Raw genomic sequence first — 21,400 nt, 5'->3', positions numbered from 1 at the left:
GTATAATAGTGAATGTTTTTGTTTGAGCATTTTAAGATTAGCAGTCAGGCTGCTTCTTGGATGCTATCAAGGAGCTTTCTAATATAGTAATGTTTATGTAAATACCATACCAATGAATAGGCAGACAGACGGATACCTAACACCTGTAAAGTATCTTCGCTTTAATACATGTTTATCCATATTTTCAGAATCGCGAAAGTTTGAGATACTAACATCATCTACGCCTAACTTTGGATTTAAAAGCACACTTCTTATTAGGATTGCAGGTATCCATATATTTACTAACCATTAATCTATCCATCTATCTATCTATTTGTCATTCCATCTATCAATCTAATTTTTGTCTTTCTGACCTTAGGTAACGTTCTGAAAATTTTATTTTGCCAATATTATATATAAATTTTTCCCCAAAAGAAATATTTTTAACGCACTACTAAAAATAAGTAAAATTTCATTAGATAGGCAGCTATAGACTAATCTATACAAGAGATCATTTGAATTTTCACTAGCTATTAAACATGAACTGTAAAAGTAAGTTGTCTTTAAATTTCCCTTGTTAACATTTCTAGGCTACTTTTGGATGTTGTCATCTTTGTTTCGTAGTTATCTAGGCACCTTTGTTTAACTACCTGTCTATATATCTATCTAACCCAGTATCTATTTATCTATCAGAGTATCTATCTATATATTTATCCATATTTCTACCCATATATCTATACAATCCATCAATATATCCTTATATCTATCCATCTATCTATCCATCTATAAATCCATCTATCTATCCATCTATTTATCCATCTATCTATCCATATATCTATACATCTATCTTTCCATCTATCTTTCCATCTATCTATCCATCTATCTATCTATATATCTATCTATCTTTCTACCCATCTATATATCCATCTATCTATCCATCTATCTATCCATCTATCTATCCATCTATGTATCCATCTATCTATCTATCTATCTATCTACCAATTTCTGAACTTGATTATAAAGTTGAAAGGCACAAAAAGTGATTTGTATAAAAGTTTGCATCTAGCTAAAAAACTGTCTAAAGATAGAAAAGTTTTGGTATTCATATGTTTTTATCTTGCTAATGCAGTTTTAATAGATGTTCCCACACTATATATTTAGTAGATGCTGCTATGTCAGGTGGGTTACAATAAATTAAATAGTTGGTTGTCTTAATGGATGATTCAATGAGCCATTACTAGTATTGAAGCCTTCATTGTTAAAGATTCCAATAATACCTTTAGTCATAGTTGTACAAATGTATATGTCTAAACAATAATTATAAAAAGTCTAGATGGTCAATTCTTTAATAAGACCAACATTAAATGTAGGAAGAAATCTGGCCAGATTATCAGTTAGAAATAGTACTTTTTAAGTACGAAAGGACAGTTATCTGTTCATTGAAAAAATTGTGTATGGGGAAATTATAAGGTCCAAACATTTCGGCGCTCGTATTATGGAATTTGGCAGCCCAAAAATATTGAAGGCTATGGAAAGCTGAAAATGAATTTTTGATATCCAGCCGCGATCAGCAGCAGCTTTCCTACTATTAGCAGCAGATAGAATTTATAATATTTTGACTGAAAGCTTTTGTGAAAAATGTAACCAATACTGTACAAAATCGTTCTTGTTGTTGTTATGTATAAAATGCAGATTTTTTTCCCCACAGGACAAAGTTAGGTAAGTCACAACCATTAGAATCCTTAAGTTTATCCAACTAGCTCTCTTTAATACAGGCACAGTTGTAAAAACATATCTATAAATTGGATTTTAAAAATTTAAATGATAAATCATAACAGTTGAAATATTTTAAAGCATCAAATACCTATGGAAATGATACATATGAAAAATTTTAGATTTTTAAAAGAAAAATCTATTATAATAACATAAAAATCAGAATTAAGTACTGCAGCTTGCTTTAACAATACTGTGCGTTTTCTGATGTTGTGTAAATTATTATTATTAAACTAGCAGCTACGCCCCAAGATCTAATAACTCTGTATTCAAAGGTAAGAAAAAAATAGCTTTAAACCATCCCAAGACTTCAAACATAATTACCTAAATCCCATCACAGTACTTACGTGAAGCTTACCTAAAAGGGAGAACCCAATCTGTTCAGTAGTTATTGAAATTCTAAGCTTGAAATAAAAAAAAAACCTTCAGACTTTTTATAATATGATGATGAATATTGCTATCTTGTTCATGCTGCTATAAATCTGGAAAATTAAAATGTTCTCATCTAAAAAATATCATCTATAATACAAAGTAGAACGATGTCTGTCTGTCCGTCTGTCCGTCTGTCTGTCCGTCTGTCTGTCCGTCTGAAGCTTAAGATCTCAGTAACCGCTGAACCGATTGGGCTCTACTTTTCAGGGATTATACCTACTGGTCCTGTGATGGTTTTAAGCTATTTTCTTGGGGGGTGGGACACCCCCAATCCCCCCAAAAAATGAAAAATACCCCCCCCAAAAAAAAATAATTTTTCTTTTTAAAACTAAAATTAAAATAGTGGGGTCGACTACCCCCCCCCCCAAAATTTTTTTTTTTTTAATTTTCTTTTAAATCTAAAATACGAAAAATTGGTTTTATTAAACTTCTTGGGGCAAAGCCCCTAGAGGCTAGGGGCGAAGCCGCTAGTAATCAATAAAGCGAAACTACTATATACTATGTCCACGACTTTTCAACTGTGTTTTTCTGCCACAAGGACAAACATTAGAATGCTTAAGTCAGCTTGAAAACTTTACACCAAGCTAGCTGTGGTTTCAATGGGTAGCTAGACTCACAAATTGACTACAATAAACTTGGATATTTTTAAAGCGCTGCTTATCTAGATGTAAACCCTATCGTTCCGTTTGTCTATGTATCTCACAGAAACATAAGATTATAATTTAGCATATTTTTTTTGAGTGAGAATATTGTTTACATTCAAACTCATTAATTGTATGCACTATTTAGCAATTTCTATCTATTATGTATTATATTGCAAATCCTTGACGTTTTATTAATCTTATATTAATCAAGATACAATATTTCTAAAACTTCAAATGACAAAACCATTGTTGGCGAAATCTGAGATATATTGAATGGGTTAGAAGGAGCTTTTTAGAGAGGGTTTGTGAATGTTAATTTTAGATAGATAGATAGAAAAATAGGTAGATAAGCATTAGAAAAATAGGTAGATAAGCATGAAAAATATACAAAGAGATAATGGTAGAGCTTCAAACTTGTAGTATTTCTAATGTTGTTGAGCATCATATAAAACTAATTAGAGTGTCCAAATTATGACTCCCCTCTTAAATCAAAATCCGGGGGGTTGTAGGCGGAGTTACCCCTATGGGGATGTAATACAGGCAATAAGAGTTTTATTGTCAGTGGATTGGATACACAAAGCCTTGAGGTCAGGTTAGGTTACATTGGGTCTCAGGGTTAAGCATACGGAAAAACCTATTTTTGATTTATTCTTTAATAAAGGGGTTATCAGTGCTTAACCTGCATTTTTTTGTGTGTAAAAACCTAAATTTGTATCATATTGATTAAGTAGCAGCGCTACAAAGAAATAATCCCTCGAATTCTATCCTGGGTTTAAAACAATGAATTTAAAATCTTTGATAAAGTATGAAGTGGGTTGTGCCTTTGATTCTGCATATTATCTCATAATCAAGTCTTTTAGAATAGCAAAAAATGAATGATTCAATTTGTAGTTTTATTCTTTATATAAAAGTAATAGGATGTCTATCTGTGTGTCTGTAGCAAAGAATCTCGCTAACTGCCAATTATTGTTCTCCAATAGCAAAGCTTGTTCAGTTCAGGGATGGTTAAAACTATTTTTAAAACTATAACTGTAGCCTGTGTGTCGACTTTTCTTCTTTCCCCCAGAGGTCTCTAGGGGCACAGCCGCTAGTGATGAAATAATGTGATATATGTGCGCAATTGATAAAACACCATCAAGTGCTCTTACTCCATAATTTACATAAAATCTTTATCAGCTTAAAATTTAACATTTCATAGATAGTTTTCTGAGATAAAATTTTTGTATCTATTGATCCATTTTTTAAAAACCTCTTCTATTTATTTATAGGTTATCTAAGTTTTTTGGTCTATCTACAGATCTAATTATCTGTATATGTACAGTATTGAGTATGACACCTGAAAAAATTGAATTAATGGTTTACAGCCCTTATATGTATCATCAAAATTAACATATGACCTTGTTCTCTGTACAATTTTGCACCAGAATTAAAAAAAAGAACACAGTAATAGTGTCTGACTGATTATGACGTAACAAAAAAATGAGAGGCCGTTATTGACTTATGGTAAAATTTATAGTGGCCTCTCATTGGCTAATTTTTTTTGTTACGTCATAATCAGTCAGACACTATTACTGTGTTAAAAAAAAAAAATTATTAATTTATCAAACTATATATATATCTAATTATCTCTCTATACCAAATCACTTTCCAATATATTTTAGAATCTATGGATTTTGGTTATTATGGATGCTCAGTAACAAATAGAATGGGTATGGATGAACAATCCATCTTGCTGGAAAGAGAAGGTAATTATTATAGACTTAGTTTTTATGTCTGTCCGTCCATATAACAATTTGTTTGTATGTAATGCCTAGTTTTTAAATCCTATATTTTTTTTTAAAAGCGAAGGGTAGGTCAGTACGTCCGTCACAAACGGATAGCTATTTTCGTTAATTTAGGCATGTTAGAATTGTCCTATCGATTTCAAACTTTGCATGATGATTCCTTTAGTAGTTAGGTACGATTTAGAAAGCGTAGCAACTCTATAATCATAACAAGAGTGTCCGTACGTCCATTTTAAACATGTTGATTTTTTTACTTTTTTAACAACAAATTTTTATGTGATTTAATCATCCGATTGATCTGATTTTTGGTATGTTGATTCCTGGGAAAACAAAGTATAATATTATAAGCAAAGCAACTCTATAATTAAGTCCTAAAAATTTAAGTATGTCCATGAACATTATCCTGTATCAAGCAGTTTTTCAACAAATTTACTTACAATTTTGCTTCGACTCTTACACATTTAAATTCTGATTATTTAGTTCTGACACTATATAAGTGTTAATGTCCGTTTGTCCCACCGTTTTAGTGCTTCGCTTTTATGGATGTTGTCATCCTTGTTCTATTAAAAGTTTATTTTTACAATCTATAATATTGAACCTATTTTAATTCTAATGTAAAAGTACAAAATGTCCGACTGTCTTCTTTACAGTGAAGCTTCTTACATGTGAAGAGGGGGGGGGGGGGTTCAAACCATTTTTGGAGAGGTTAACTACAATCTTCTATAAGAAATAACCCCTTAAAAAATCCTTTTCATTTTAAAACTGACATTAAAAGATAATGTGGAACTACCCCTCCCCACCCTCAAGTAAAATAAAGGCCACTAGGGTCATGTTATACAATTTAAAAAAAAAGAATTTTACTTTTTTATTATAGATGGTATATCTGTAGTAATGGTTACGACAATAGTTCTGGCAAGTTTAGCCATTGTCCTTCTAGTCATCAGCATCTTTTTATATGTCAGGTATTAACATAGAATATTTTATGATAGATAGAATTGTACGATTGACTTGAAGCCTCAATTATTGATGCAATGTAAATAAATAATGGTGTGAGTAACAATAACAAAGTCCATTTAACTAAATTATCCATGATGATATTTTTTACCTTATTTTACAACAATTTTTCTATGATAAAATTAGCCTATTCACTTGATATTTAAAATATTGATTTCTATCACAATTACGTAAAATGTTATAAGTGGAGCATCCCTATGTCCCTTTGTGATCATCTAATGTACCATTTAGATGACTTAACTCATTGAAATTCAAAGTCAACATAATGCATCCGGGTTAGTCTTGATAAAATTAATTTCATTCCATTAATTTTGTTGAAAAGATAAGTAATTGAAATGATAAAGATTATTTTTTAATCACCTAAAACATTTTGATTAAATCTATTTAATCAAAATACATATCAAATTTATATAAAAGTTTTAAATTATCATGTCTTGGTTTCTTCCTAATGAAAGTGTATTTCTTATGGATTGTAAGGGATAGTTTCATAGAAGATAAATTTGAGAGGACACTTATTATGATTGTAATAATTGGTTAACAACATTGGACACAGGATTTAAAGGAAATCACTAAAGTTTCAGGCCAATTAATAATATACATTTAAAAAACTTTGGGAACCAATACAATTTACTGTTCCCCCTTCCCCGTTATTAAAATATCATGCTTAATTGCCTTGAATTGATAAAAAAAAGTAAAACTTGTTTAGAAGTAGCTTCGCACTTTATAAAAATCATTAAGAAATTAAATATTTTTACTGGAAAAAAAGTAATCCAATAATTTGAACATACCCACAAATCACTTAGACATTAACCAAAGCTGTTAATAGAAAAGTAGTAAAATGTTTGTATGTATGAATTTATTATGTCACTACGAAAGAGAAATTAAAGTCTTTTGTCTTCGTAGGTTATTAAAAAACTGTTTAGTTGCTATAAGACTTATATTTTTCATACTCTTAATGCCTGTTTGTTTGTCTTAAGCCTAAGAACTCTGCTGGACCAAATTTGTTCGCATTTACAGTAAAACCAGGGAAGGCTTATAACTATTTTGGTAAAGGGTACCTCTAACCTCCCAAGATAAAAACAAAATTAAACCAAGTTTTGATTTCCCGTGCCTTCGGTCCCTTGGGACTAACAGAACTTGTTTTAATTATAATCTTTATTTTGATGTCTACAAAAAGCTATCTATACTACGATGCGATAGATAACTATTGTACTTTGATAAATAAACATTGTAAAAGCCAAAATTTCTAGTTTGCATGTCAATTCATATTAATCAAATATACATATAAGCATTTAAGCAAGTATGACTTTCTTCATAAGTAAAAAAAAGGTTAATACCATTTTTTATGAAAAAGAAAGAACATTTACTTGTTATACAGTATTTTTTCATATGAGACAAAAATAACTATGGCGAACTTGGTTAACAGACAGACCAAAGCATCTGCGTAAATTTTCATTGGCATTTAAGCTTATTAAAAAAAACAGGAAATATTATTGTTGCCATACTTACTCACATAATTAACCTTGTTTAAAATATCCCAAGGTTAATCATTTCCATGGTAAGACGTGCCATTACTTCCCCCAATTTGTTTGTGCAAAATGTTTACTTTTTGCAACATACGGACATTTGAGTTACAGAGCAGATACTCTTTGGGAATGTTATCTTCACACAGCATTCTACCTTAAATAGTATCCGAGAAACTCAATATTCCCCCCCCCCTCAAAAAATGCATAGGGTTGACGGTCGGAGAGACAAAATAAATTAAAGACTAGCTTCGCAACTTTAGTCATGAGAGTTAGAAGGGATAAGTAAAGAAAGGGGATAGCTGCAATATGTGCTATAGAGAAATTTTGTGGATCTACTGATTTCTGACTTTATGTGGAAGTGATGTTACACCTTATGGTAAATATGATTTGAGTCTAATTATAATAATTCTATTCAGTTTTGGTTTTTTATCATGGAAATTTTAACACCAATTCCTTTTTTTTTTGTAGCGAAACTAATATTATTCAGTCTGTTGGTATTTCGGTGTTTTTGACAGTGAAAACAATATAAAATAGTTCATGAATGTACATGGAATACACGTGGATTTTATGAAAAGGAAAAGTTGTCGTCTATTTAGGTTGCTAATATAGACATTAATTATAGATCAGTTCGTTCATCCAGTAGAGGGGAAGGGAGTGGTTGGGGGTGATTGTTATTTCAGCCAGCTACAAGTTTAATTTTATTAGAGCACATGATTGTCTTGTGTAAGATCCAAGTCATGAAAAATCAATTTAACAAAAATATGCTAGAAGTAAACCCAAAGAAAAAAAAAATAAATAAGTTTTAGAAAAAATAAGAGAAGTTAATTCAAACAAAGACCAAATTATACAAAAAGAATAACAATAACTTTTTGCCTAACTAATGTATCAATATATTATTATAAAGTCTTATACTGTTGAATGTACTGTTTATGTAATATAGATTCCATTTGAATATTAAAGTATTAACTATACAAAACATCTATTGCATATCATGTAAAAACATGAAAATAAATTTGATATTCAAATGAACAATTTCAGGTATAAATGATTTATACACTTTATTGGTATGAAAGCTTTTATGCTGTATTGCCTGCTATAATTGCCATAAACAGAAAAAGTAATTAAAATCTAAAAGTAATCCTTAATTTTACTGCATATAAGTTAAATGCAAGCTTTTGAAAGCGAGGCTTTTCTATAATTAGGGTTGATTTCTTTAATAGCTAAGCCTGATTTAAAAAGCATAGCAACTTTGAAGTAGTTACCAGAAAGTCCGTACGTCCATATAAAACATGCTGATTTATTTCTTAACTTTTTCTTACTGCAACTATTGTATGCTATTTTCATCCTATTTATATAATTTTTGAAACACTGGTTCCATGGATCTTTTAATTATTATTATTATTATTAAGTTTTCAAGTTTGTTCTACCGTTTTATTTCAGAGCTTCGATTTTATGGATGTTGTCATCATTGTTTTCATGAAATTTAAATATATATTTAAAATGTACTAAAACTTAGTTATTTGTTTTTGTACTCGTACTGTTACATTTTTGAATGTCACTAAATACCTATGTACTAGGGTGGGTCGATTTTGAACATTTTTATCTGAGACCATGCACATGATTTTTACAAGTATAATATACCTCTAAATTTATCTTGATTATAAAAAGTGCTTGCGACCACACATTTAATTGTACAGCTATTCTTGAATGGGAGTAAAAAATTTATCGAATCAGATCTATGACTTCAAGATGCTACCTGAAACAACCAGTCAGGAAGATGATAAAAGTCCATCCACAGATTATTACATCATACGATAGAATAGCCAATGAGAGGCAAGCATTAATTTTATATTGGCCTCTCATTGGCTATTCTATCGTATGACGTTGTAATCTGTGAAGGGACTTATATCATCTTCACCAGTCAATATAACTATGTTTAAAACAAGCAATCAATCTATCTATTTATAAAATTACAAATCAATCTATCTATCTGAAAAACAAACAAACATTCTATTTAAGAAACCAAAAATCAATTTATCTATCTGTTAAACAATCATTCCATCTATCTATCTGTAAATCAGCAAATTAATCTATCTATCTAAAAAAATCCATCTACCTATCTATGAAAGTTTCAGTATTCTTTTACTCAACTGAAATTTCAACCTTTTTCTTTGAAGTTGGAAGTAAAGGATTTGATTTGAGAATACAAGAATAATTTACTACCTTTCACAGGATATATATCTATCTATCTACCTAGCTGTATTTCTTTCTATGAGCTATTGTTATATGTATCTACACTAGATAAACTTACTAAATTTTATAGGATATCTTGTTTTATCTTTTTATATTATTTTTTTTTATTTCAATAATGATTTCAACTTGTCATATCAAGCAAAGGGTTATATGTGTATTGTGTATCCTTCTTTCTAATTAGTTATCCACATTTAATTTTAAAATAAGAATTCTTTACTCCTTCAATTTGATTTTTTCTTTTGCTTTTAGTTTTATTCATCTAGATTTTATTTCTGAAAGATAAAAAATAAATACCTTAAAAGGATATCTATCTAATAGCATAAAAAAAGACATTTAATCTAAATCTATATCAAGCAATTTATTTTTTATTTCAGTCTATTCCATGTAAGGCTTACCTGATAGCGAACTATATTTTTTTATATCTTTCAATTTAGGCTGCATGATAATACAACTTATTAGCTACTGATTTTATTTCTAAACAAGTAGAATGATTTAGAGAATCCTAGTCTTTTGATGAAAACAAAATATTGAATATTGACAAGAGTAAATAGGGGAAATAACAGTTTAATAAAATATTGGTAAAAAAAGTTAAAATTTACTTTATACTTAAAATTTGTATTTATAGCTTTCTAGTGGATATATCTGTATTTTTGTTCCTATGTTTTCATTTATCTTACTATCTATCTATGAATCTTATTATCTGTCTGCCTATGAATTTAACTGTCCGCCCATCTATCCATCTATGAAAATATATGTAACTTTTGAGATTTTCTATCTTTCTATTTAAGCTCTCTCCTTTGATAATTCTTTCTTTCTATTTTGTTTATTAATTTTTATTCATAAATATTAATATCTTGTATTCAAGTATTGATCTTTATACATTTTTTCTATCTTTTATCTATTATCTACCTATCTATTTAGGAACTCTTGCTGTCTTGTGTCTGGTAGAGAGCACTGTGAAAAATCATCCAAACTAAACAATATTGACAGGTAAAGGGAGAGACCACAGTGGTAAAAAATCAATAATAGTTGAACCTTTAAAATATGATTAGATATTTTTATTGAGACAGTATAATAATTTCTATAATTTATAAGTTTAAACATTATATTGTTTTCAATTAAAAATTATGTTATATCTTTTGAATGGCAAGATCTGCCAATGGTTGATTTGATACTGAATAAAGCCTTAATTTCATTTCAAAAAATCATTTCCAAACATTGAGATATTTTATACAGATAATATATGATAATGAAGAAATATCTCCTGTAGAAAAAAAATATCTTCAATTTAGAAGTTGGATATTTAGAAAAATTTATTTACTGTGCATTTATTATTAAAATACCAAAAATATATCAAAGTGCAAAGAAGAAAAATAAAAGTAACAGAAAGACTGGTAAGTGGGGAGAATGAGTAAGGGTGATGGGATTTTAAATTTAGTGTAAAAATAAGAAAACTGGAAACTTTGTGTGGAAGGTAGAGAAGTCCATACCAATCAGGGTTTTCAAAGATCTCATAGTAAAATGATGGGTAAATATTTGATATTATAAGATTTGAATATTAGAAAATGTTAGAAGTTTATATCAATTAGGATTTTCAAGATAACTTCTTTAATGGTTTTAATATCTGTGTAATTCTTGGTATGAAAGGTACAGAAGTGGATATCTTGGAATGGTTTTAAAAGATCACAATTGTAAAGTTAAGTGATCTCTTTGTGTAAGACTTAGAGCATTTCTAATTGCCATTATTTTTTATTTCTCCTAGCAAAATGTTTACTTTTTAATCAAAAACACTAACCATTTGTATACATGCAAGTTCAAATTAGAATTCTCTTTAATTGAAAAAGACAGGTAAGAAGGATTTTTTGTTTAAATCACATTGTTAGGCTTTTATCATCATCAAATAAACTGTAAAAAATTAGATGAAAAGATAAACTTTAAAAGAGAAAAACAAAGAAGAGAAAACTGTGGCAATAAAAAAATAAATGCTTTTTAGCAATGTTTTTTATACTACTATCTTTGAAAGTTTAAATTAAATCATTTAAAATCAGGGGATTGAGTGCATCAAAATTCATCAAGTATTTTCTTTCAAAATCCTAACTGTGCAAGTAAAAGACAAAGAAGAGAAAAATATTGAAATAGTAATAGAATTCCACAGCAGACACACAATTCCTATACAAAATATTTTATTTTTTTTTCAAGGACAGTAGAAGACATATTTTAAATCAATTATTGTATATAAAAAATAAAAAATAAAGTTTTGAGTAAAACTAAATTTTTGGCAGATAATGCCAATAAACCACTGAGTATAAATTCTTGAGTAACATCTATTACCTTCAGGGTAGCTTATGGTTTTGGGAACTATAAAACCAAACAAAATAAATTTAAAGCAGTGACTGACAATTTATCATTAGAATATTTAGAAAAGCACTTTTTTATATTGTTGAAAAGAATTAAAAACAAGAAATGGATTAATCCTTGGACTTTAATTTATGTTTCTTAAAACAATATGATACATGTTTTTTCATCATAGTTTTTACTCTATAATTCAAACCCAAAGTTTTTCATGTACAAGCTCTATATAAGTTAAATTAATATTAGAAATTAATTGGTTTTTTTTAACAAAAAGAAAAAACTCAATTATTGATTATGTTGCATTATTTATTTCTTTACTGTTTCAAACAGTATACCCTTTTTCAGTTGTCGATACTATTCTATTGGAGATTAAAGATTTATTTCTCTGTCTTCCTCTAATATTTATCAATTAAGTCCAACTTTTCTCAGATATTTAGGCAAAATCTGTTATACAAATCCTGTACATATTACCCCCCCCCCCCTCTGCATTATCCTTAATTTCTTGTTTAATGGCATATTTTTAAAAGTCTGTAAGCATGAGTTACTAAACACTAATGTAAAGTTATTTGAATTAATATTAGCTTTAGCCTTACTGTATAAGACTTCACTACATTCTACATTTTTTCTTATGTTAAATTAGATTCAAAATAAACTTTCTAAAAGCATAGCAGGGTTAAAAAAGTTTAGAAGGTATTAGACAAAACGTTGCCTAGAGGGGTAGGGAGGATAAGGTTGTCTACTTCTGGGTTATTGGAATTTATTCGAAGGGTGCAAAAGAGGGAAAATATCTGTCCATCTATCTGTATATTTTTATCTATCTCTACATCTACATATCTTCATATCTTTAAACCTATCTATCTATTCATTTATCTATCCATCTTTCTATATTCAGTGGAACTGGTCAGTTAATGTCAGAAGAGAAGGATGACGACCTCTATAACCAGAGAGTTCAACAAAACAAACAAAATCAAGCTCCTAAACCGGTTAGTAATTATTATTGAGATAACTTTAGAAATGGATATATTGACAGGGTAAATTTTGTCACATTTATTGGTCAATTATTTATCCAGTAGGGGGGGAGGGTTTGGAGTAAAGGGTTGGAAAGGGGATATCGTTATTTAGCCATCCGGAAGTATCACTTTATCACAGATTGATAAGTAAAAACAAAAATAGAGACAAACTTCCTGATACCAAAAATATAAAAATTAGAATTTAATTTTTGTTTATTTAAAGTCAGAGAAAAAAGGATAGGTTAATTGACAATAAAAAGTTTTCAGTTAAGTTCCAGAATGTTTTATTCTGCTATTGAGAATATCATCACGTGGGGAAAAATGAATAAATACAAGCTCCATTGTCCCCTTCCTCCCTGATTTAAACTATATAAAGTAAAAACTTAACTCGAGACTTTGTATTAACTTTTAACTTCACAAATTTGGTGTTTTTAAATTCTGAAAATAGCCGAATAATAACAAACTAATAGTATTAGTATTAGGTAAAATATTCAAAGCCTCTTATTTTGAGGTGGGTAAATAATCTCAAAATTGGTAAACCCCCTGCCTTCAACAAAAAAATAAAATTTTCTCTGTCTGGTTACTAAATATACACGGTAGATACCGACTCAAACGATCGTGCGTAAAATATCAAAACTAATATATGTGTATGTTGTATTCATAATGGAACCAAGTAAGTTAAAGAGAATATTTACTTAGGCTAGGAGAAACTTCACAAAAAAAATCAGCTATCTATCTTAATTAGCTGACAGACGGAAATTTGTACTGCCCAAAAAACGCATAGAATTGTAATATTTAAAAGTTGGAAATTTCATATGGGAAAAAATCTACAATTGGACGTAATTGTCGTCGTTGTCTATAGAAATTAGTAGCATCGGATCAACGTTTGTAAATCAGAATAAATCCCCCGGCTCTAATCGACTAACTAACAGGATAGAAAAGGATTAACACTATTTAACATTAAGTAGATAGATAGATAGCTTTGTATATTTATAAATAGAAAAATAGATAGATAAATTTATACACATAGACTAACTGTGTACATGATTAGATAGATATTAAGTTTGCTTAATGATAAATGAATAGATAGATTGAAAAGTTTGAAGAGACATTAAAAGATACATTCATAGATGATATATTGCCTATCAATAGAAATAGGCTCTTGAAAAACATAATCTCCCAAAAATATTTTTTTAACACTAAAATCTTAAGTTCTAGTAGATAATTTCTATATAATCTGTTTAAAATATTGTTTTCTTGTTATTCCTGGGCTACTTTTGGAAATTGTTTGGTTTCAAATATACAAAGAAGTTTTTGGTAGAAAATTATCTATTTTTCTATCCAGGATTTAATAGCAACTGGATACCCCGGATTTAACGCCAACAGTGTGCAAGATTACTCCACCTTTCCTAACAGCGACAGCCAAACCTCCCTCCAATCCGCCGGACAGCTCAACAGCAATACAGCTGCTGCTTCGAATGGACAGCCGCCAACGACATCGAGTCTAAACAGTCATAGACAGTCTACGCTGTTAGTTACAGATCCGAGGTATTTTGAATTATCATTTTTCAACAATCATACATATATATTGTTCAATATATGTATTACTAGTGTCTTCACCCATAGAATATAGGTTTTTAGTATTCGTAGGAGGAAGGGACTTTCCTTGAATCGTTCAGTGATTAACAAAAAATCTTACTACTTAGTGTAAAAAGTCAAAACATCTAGAAACGAGAAGTTTAAATGGACCTATTAAAAAAAACTATATTGTATCTTTATCTAAATAAATCCATTTATTAATAAACATTTTTATTTTTAAGATTTAGTGCTCACTATGGAAACCACTATCTACGTTCCCCTGTGCCCCCCTCAATTAACCACCAGGGTGTGGGGGGTGCAGGCGGGGTGGCAGGTGCCCCAAGCCACTACTCAACTTTTAGTCCCCATGGGAGCTCGAGCCCGATACCACAGGAAAATTGTCACACAATATCAATTGATTATTTTAATGAGTTACTTTATGTCTGTACTAGCGATTTCGCCCATAGCATCTTGAGATTCTTTGTTCGAATAAGAGGAGGTTTAGACTTAATTTGGAAAATAAAATAGCCTGAAACAATACCAAGACTAGTTTAAGGCTTCCCTTAAATGAAAGACTCAATCGGTTCAGTGGTTCAAACAAAAAACTATACTACTTCATATAATTGTTAATTTTTGCTGTACTTTTATCAGACATAATTGCATTGTACTTCACTATTTTAAAATTTGAATTTCTCATTGGGTATATTAATCCGAGAGAAAATGATGGTAATGTATGACAAATTTCTTGATAGGTTGCCTCTGGACCAAATAGAAGCAATTTTCTGACGGGACAACAAACTCCAAAACTTAACTCAGTAAGTTTTTAATTTGATATTTTGTACATAGTAGTTAATTTTGTGTAAATATTTTATCCAATTATTCATTTTGTCATTATTAGAAATCTTTTTATTTTTATTTCCAACTATTTTAGCCAACTGACATATGTTGGTTTTGAACTACATTGAAGATGATTTAAATTTAAAAAACACAATCAAATGCTTTGGTCAAATCCAATTACATCTAACGTATTTTTTTCCAATTATTCTTACTTTTTTGAATGAAAATAGTAATCTTATAGTTTGCAAGAAAATTGGGATGGGGCAAAAAAATCAAAATTATTCAATTGTTAGTTTTTTTTGTAAGAAAAAGTTGTTAAGTTCGCCAAAAAAAAGGTGTTAAGAAATGCCAATACAATTACTATTTATTTAGTTTATTCCTATACTTTGAACTTAAGTTCTACTGAAGGGAAATATAAGTTTATTAGGTAAACTAACGTTTAAAAGAGTCTAAATCATATCATTTGATAAGAAGTGCCACTATCTTAATACACAGAATATTAAGAGGGAGGTTGAAATATTGTCCATTTCAAAATTGAAGATATTTGAGATGCTTTCTCAATGTCAATACCAATCAATTTCCTGGTTATGGATCTGTAAACATGCATTTATGCAACAATATCTATCTATCTGCCTATTTACCTATTTTCTATCTTTATAACAACTTTGCTTTCTTACTCTCAATTTTAAGTCCATCCATTTTTCTGATTATTTTAACTTGTTCTCTTTCTTTGATATCTAATTGGTAATATTGATTTTGAAATTTCGTTTTATTCTAATTAGATATATCAACAGTTTAATTGTTTAAAATGCTGGAAAATTGCCCATATTGACTATAGTAAAGTACCTTAAATCGTTCTTAAGCTCTAAACTTAGAAGTTAAGACAAGTAGTAGTCACAGATAATTTGCCTGTTCGTGTTCATAAAGGCTACAGGCTTAAAAGTAAAGTAATGGAATCGGCACAGATGATATTCTTTTGTTCACAAATCCACAGATACACAGTACACTATGCCAGTTTTGACTCAAAACCATGGATACATTGGGTTTTAAGCAACTATAAATTAAAATTAGGAATTTTTTAGTTTAAAAAAATTTAGATTAAAGCTATTAAATTTTGCAGGAGAGAATTGCACTGGACCAGTTTAGCACAACAGAGAGGAGTCTTTATGATGAATACACCAGTCCTGCTAGCTCCAGGTAGAAATCCATTGATTCATTGCTTGTTAGATTCATATATTTGATTGATTGATAAATTGATTAATAGATTAATTGATATATTAATGGATGGATTATTTTATTGAAAGATTAGTTGTTAGATTGTTTGACAGATTATATAATAAATTAATAGATAGATCATTTGATAAGGTCAATGGATGAATCATTTGACAAATTAATTGATGGATTATTTGGTAGATCAATTGATGGATCATAAGATAGATTGGTGTATGGACACCTGATTAATCTTTTGTTGAAAAGATTATTAGATAAATTGGTTGATTCATATATAAAGTATTTAATAGTTCAATTTCTAAACAAACATTTAAAAAGTTGTAATTTTAAAAAGGTATTCGAAATTATTAAATTATCCTTGATTTTTTTATCCCTATATTCTTGTATTTACTAAAGGTTGGGTGAGTTGACCAGCACAAACCTGAGCCTAGATACAAGTACAAGTAGCCAGCCACATATTTCTGCCCTGGACTCCACCCATCAGAGGTATTCAATTGAGTACCAAATTTTCAGTAAAGTTTTTAGAAAATAGAAAACAATATGTGAAAGATACAATGAAAATAACATTCTAAAAATTTGAATTTTTAATAAAAGTAAAGTTTTTATCAATGGGATTATTCATTTTATAATAAGAACCATCTTAGGGTCATTGCACCTAAATCAGATATTTTATCTTTATTGATATACCACAATATCAGACATACATCTGTCTAGGATACCTGGTTTGGATTCCAGCCATCCTAGCCATCCTCCACCCCTCCTGTCAACTTCCAACCAGTCCTCACCACTGGGCATGGGCAGGGGACAACAGCAGGGCAATGGGCATTCCTATCTTCCATCCATGATGAATGTAACTGGGGGGATGCACTACAGACATCCAGCTTCAAGTGATATTTATGCCCAGGTATGATAGACTGGTAGTACAGATATGAACACCGTAAAGATTTAGCTTTTTAGATCAATTTATCAAAATAAATTTTGATTAATTGACCAATAGAAAAGAAGATTTTGAACCAAATTTATAAATGTGCATAGATAGATTAATAAATTTATTGAAAGATTGGCAGATAGACATTTGTCAAGGCTCAGTGAGGGAGGGGACTTTAGGCTGTTTATAAATCTTTAAAGCAGTCCCCTAAGTTTTATAATGATATTTTCTTATTTGCTAATTTAACATCTTTGGGGACTTTCATTGAATGTTGATTAGTTGATTTATTAAGTTGATCGTCCAAGTGCTTCAACGTAGTTTGCAGAATTTAGTGAATCATCATAGGGAATGAACAATTACTTACAAGACATTGTCTTATCCTTTAAGATCCCTATAACTATCAAAACTATAAGTAGATGTTATGATTGAATAGATTTATAAGTATTACTAATGTATTCATTTTTAGGTCTCAAGAGCGAACCCTCTAATACCTTCCAATGGTTTGTATTCTGATTATTCAATGGGTCAGAATGGTATTCCTACCACTTCTTCCAATAATGGTTTCTCAAAGGTATTGTTTAACTCACCTATCTAAGTTATAATATTTCTAAATATTTAAACTAAAGAGTCTTGTTTTAGCTAATTAAAGCAGTAATGATAGGCAGGTCTTACAATTTAATGCTTTCTGTTTTTGAATAACCTGTTCTTGTTTTTAAGAACAAAAAACATAGTTGGATAAATTATCTTTAAATAAAGCCTTGTCATTGATATAACAACTTTTTTAAGTTAATTCTTTAAATCTAATCTTCTTCTTAGATTCCTGCTTTTCACATTTTTATTTATTTTTGTGTAAATTTATCTATCAAAATGATATTCTACCCACATTCCAAGTTTAAGGGCAAGGACATTTACACAAATGGGTTTTTAATAAGAGTATCTGAAAAAAGTGTAACAGTATTAGTAAAGTCCATGTCAAAATGTAGAAGAAATTAACCTCTAAGAAAAACTTATTTTTTTACAAATTGTTTGAATTAAACATAGATATTACTTTTTTATGAATTAAGCAAACAAATTTTAGAATGGGTGATGATATTTTACTTTATTTAAAAACCCATCTTGGTGGTAGGTGCTAAGGAAGGCTAGAAATTTAAATTCAATAAGATCTTGCAATTTCTATTTGACATTTTGCTAGAATAATGTGTGTTCATGTGTGTGTGTGTGTGTGTGTGTGTGTGTGTGTGTCTGTTTGTGTGTGTGTGTGTGTGTGTGTATGTTTGCATTTCTGTGGGAAAATATGTGTGTAAGTGAATGTTTGAAATCCATATTAACTGGATAGAATGTTTTTTAAGTTTTTTATAAGACGAATATTTAGTCTGAATTATTAAACATATGTTTTTTTTTAATTAAAAAATCTATGAAATGTTGTTTTGGTAATAACTAAAGTTGCCATACAGGAAAAACAAGCAAAGCATGAATTACAATTGTATTTTACAACCATTTTTAAATAAACTTAACTTTAATTATTTATTTTTAGAATTATAGAAGCATAGATGCTTTATCCATTTAAATTTTTTCCAATGTTTGAGTATTGTAAATGTTAAATTCAGTGGTAGGTAACTGCTAACCTACCTTCAACCAAAACATTAAATAATTCTCAATATACATGCATATGTAGTAGGTATATTTTATAACATTTACAACATCAGGGAAGGAGTTACTAAAAATAATCTAATTTATTTCTTACTTGATCAAGTGAGATATAAAAAACACATTTTTCACAAATTAAAAGGTATGATTAAATAACATGTATTGGCCTATCCTTGAGTATATCTATATGCATATATAAAGTACTTTTATATGTAAGAATATCAGTTTGGAATTTGAGTAGGACCATTTTTACTGATGTTTTTTTTTCTATAATTCAATTTTAAATTTGTATGTAGGTAAAGGCTGTTTTAACTTGTATTATGAAAGTTCAAAGACCTGAATCCTCTCAAAATATATTTTTTTAAAGTATGAAAACTGTTATGTTATTTCATTAATCATTTTGAAATCAGATTAAAAAAAAAAAAATTTACCATCATCTTATTCTTACTATTGAAGTACTTTTAAAACTGAAATATACAAACAGATTTTAAGCAGTTAAAACATACTAAAGTCAATTCTTATTCCCGATAAAACATTGTGACATATTTATGATATAACCTTTGACATGAAGTTTACATAACTTCACTCTGGAGGAAAACTTTTTATTATTGGAATCTTGGTTATTCAATGTTAAGAGTTAAATAAAGATCACAATCCCCCCCCCAAAAAATTGTGTTATTGTTTATCTATCTACTCAGCCAGTTTAGGTAACTCCTAATTAATTGTTATTCTTATTTCAGATGTTATCAAAGCCACTGTTTAATGGCTCTGCCAGGTTCAGCAGTGCAAACATCATGCAGCAATCATCAGATTCCCAGCCCAACAGACAAAACAAATCCCCATCAGGAAGTCCAACTCCACCGCCACCGCCCCCTTTCCCCACAGCAACAAGTGTGGCGTCCCCGCTGTACGTGACAGTGGCGAATTCAGCAGATTTGGGCACACATGTTTAAACAGCTGATTTTCCCGCCAAATAAACAAAAAGAAATTTTGCAGCAGGGTATCCAACCCCAAAATATCACCACTTTGTCACACATAGACAAACGAACCTCCTTTGGGCATTAAAGAACACTTTGTTGTATTTAATTTAAAATTTGGCATCCCTATTGAAAACTGATTTCCCGCCATAAAAAAAGAAAATTGGGACCAAAAAAATAATTTATAGTCTTGAATTCAATTAACTAAATTTACAATACAAATATGTAAGTGATAAACCTGCCTATTAATCAAGTATAAATAATTTTTTTTCAAATATGATGAAATAATCATCAAGCAATGTCAAATTAAACATTTTAAAAAAATAACGCATTAATAATATAAGAAAGTGAACAAAATACTTATGAAATAAAAAAGTTGAAAGTAACATTTGAAAAAGTGAGAAAAAAGTACAATTTAAAATTGTATGAAAGTCAATAAAAAGTAAAATAAATAACTAGTGACGAGTTTGAAAAACTTTGAATTATCAACCCAACCACAGAACATCAAAAAGTTAGGAAACCAAACAAGAATGAGTATATTCAAAAGTAGCATTGATTTCATCATAGAGATGCATTCATTTGGTCTTTTTATTCTCATTTTCTGTTCAAAATTCCCTCAATTTATTATTTCTCCTATATATTTTCCACTCATTTTGACACACTTCAAACAAATATATGACTTATAAGACTTTTAGAGTAGCTTTGCAACTAAAAAATACTTAGTTTTATGTTTATCATTGCTGTGTTTGTATGATATTAAAAATGCTATTTTTGTAATTTTTTTAATTATTAAGTAAAAAATTATGATTACATCTATTATTGATAATTTTATAATCTTCCATTTAAGCTTCATTTTTGTTATTTATATGTAATGTGTATCAAAATCTCTTTCAAAACCACCTAACAAGAACAAAAAATCCGTAAGAAGCCCAGCAACAAATCTTTAATGAAAAAGTAAATTATACTACAGTAATTTTTATGGCATTATTGAAATTATTTTTTAATGGATTGTAATTAAATCACTGATATTCAAGTAAGGAAAATCATAAAATTGTTAAGTTAATATCATTAACTAAAATTTGCTATGACGTACAAATACACCTTCTGTTATGATTATTAAGTAGCTGCGCTGCTAAATATATTCTAAAAATGTATTTATTCTAAGTAATATTTAAGAATAAGTCAGTTATAATTGTCAGAATAAAATCAAATTTTTCTCCCTTTATATATTTATTTTAATTTATGTGAACTGCTATTCTATAACTCACCATGTCTGTTAGTCTCAGTAATGAGATCCAAAATTTACATTCTAAATTCTTTATGGAGCATAGAACTAGCATCTGTAATGCAACAAATTGGAGGAGGGGCAAAAAACTAGAATATAAAATATCAAGCAATTTAATTATTTATAGAAATATATGTAGTTTAATTTCCAT

The 21,400-nt window shown here is 29.1% G+C and overlaps 1 protein-coding gene across 1 annotated transcript in view; it reads left to right on the top strand.

Moving 5' to 3' along the window:
- Positions 1–21,187, top strand: part of LOC145332522 (irregular chiasm C-roughest protein-like) — a 67,850-nt gene extending 46,663 nt beyond the window's left edge. The window contains exons 17-29 of the mRNA XM_080177523.1: positions 189–266; positions 4,490–4,573; positions 5,487–5,574; positions 10,327–10,395; positions 12,650–12,740; positions 14,113–14,315; positions 14,588–14,739; positions 15,099–15,160; positions 16,303–16,379; positions 16,809–16,898; positions 17,127–17,316; positions 17,807–17,911; positions 19,728–21,187. Of these exons, the coding sequence (XP_080033649.1) occupies positions 189–266; positions 4,490–4,573; positions 5,487–5,574; positions 10,327–10,395; positions 12,650–12,740; positions 14,113–14,315; positions 14,588–14,739; positions 15,099–15,160; positions 16,303–16,379; positions 16,809–16,898; positions 17,127–17,316; positions 17,807–17,911; positions 19,728–19,940 (1,502 nt within the window). The 3' untranslated portion in view covers positions 19,941–21,187. The remainder of the gene's footprint in view (positions 1–188; positions 267–4,489; positions 4,574–5,486; positions 5,575–10,326; positions 10,396–12,649; positions 12,741–14,112; positions 14,316–14,587; positions 14,740–15,098; positions 15,161–16,302; positions 16,380–16,808; positions 16,899–17,126; positions 17,317–17,806; positions 17,912–19,727) is intronic.
- The last annotated feature ends 213 nt before the right edge of the window (positions 21,188–21,400 follow it).

This window comes from Acartia tonsa, chromosome 11 (assembly GCF_053477335.1).
Source record: "Acartia tonsa isolate MP-2025a chromosome 11, ASM5347733v1, whole genome shotgun sequence".
Lineage (NCBI taxonomy): Eukaryota > Metazoa > Arthropoda > Copepoda > Calanoida > Acartiidae > Acartia > Acartia tonsa.
Note: the sequence above shows the minus strand (reverse complement) of the source record. Positions and strands in the feature narration are given on the sequence as shown.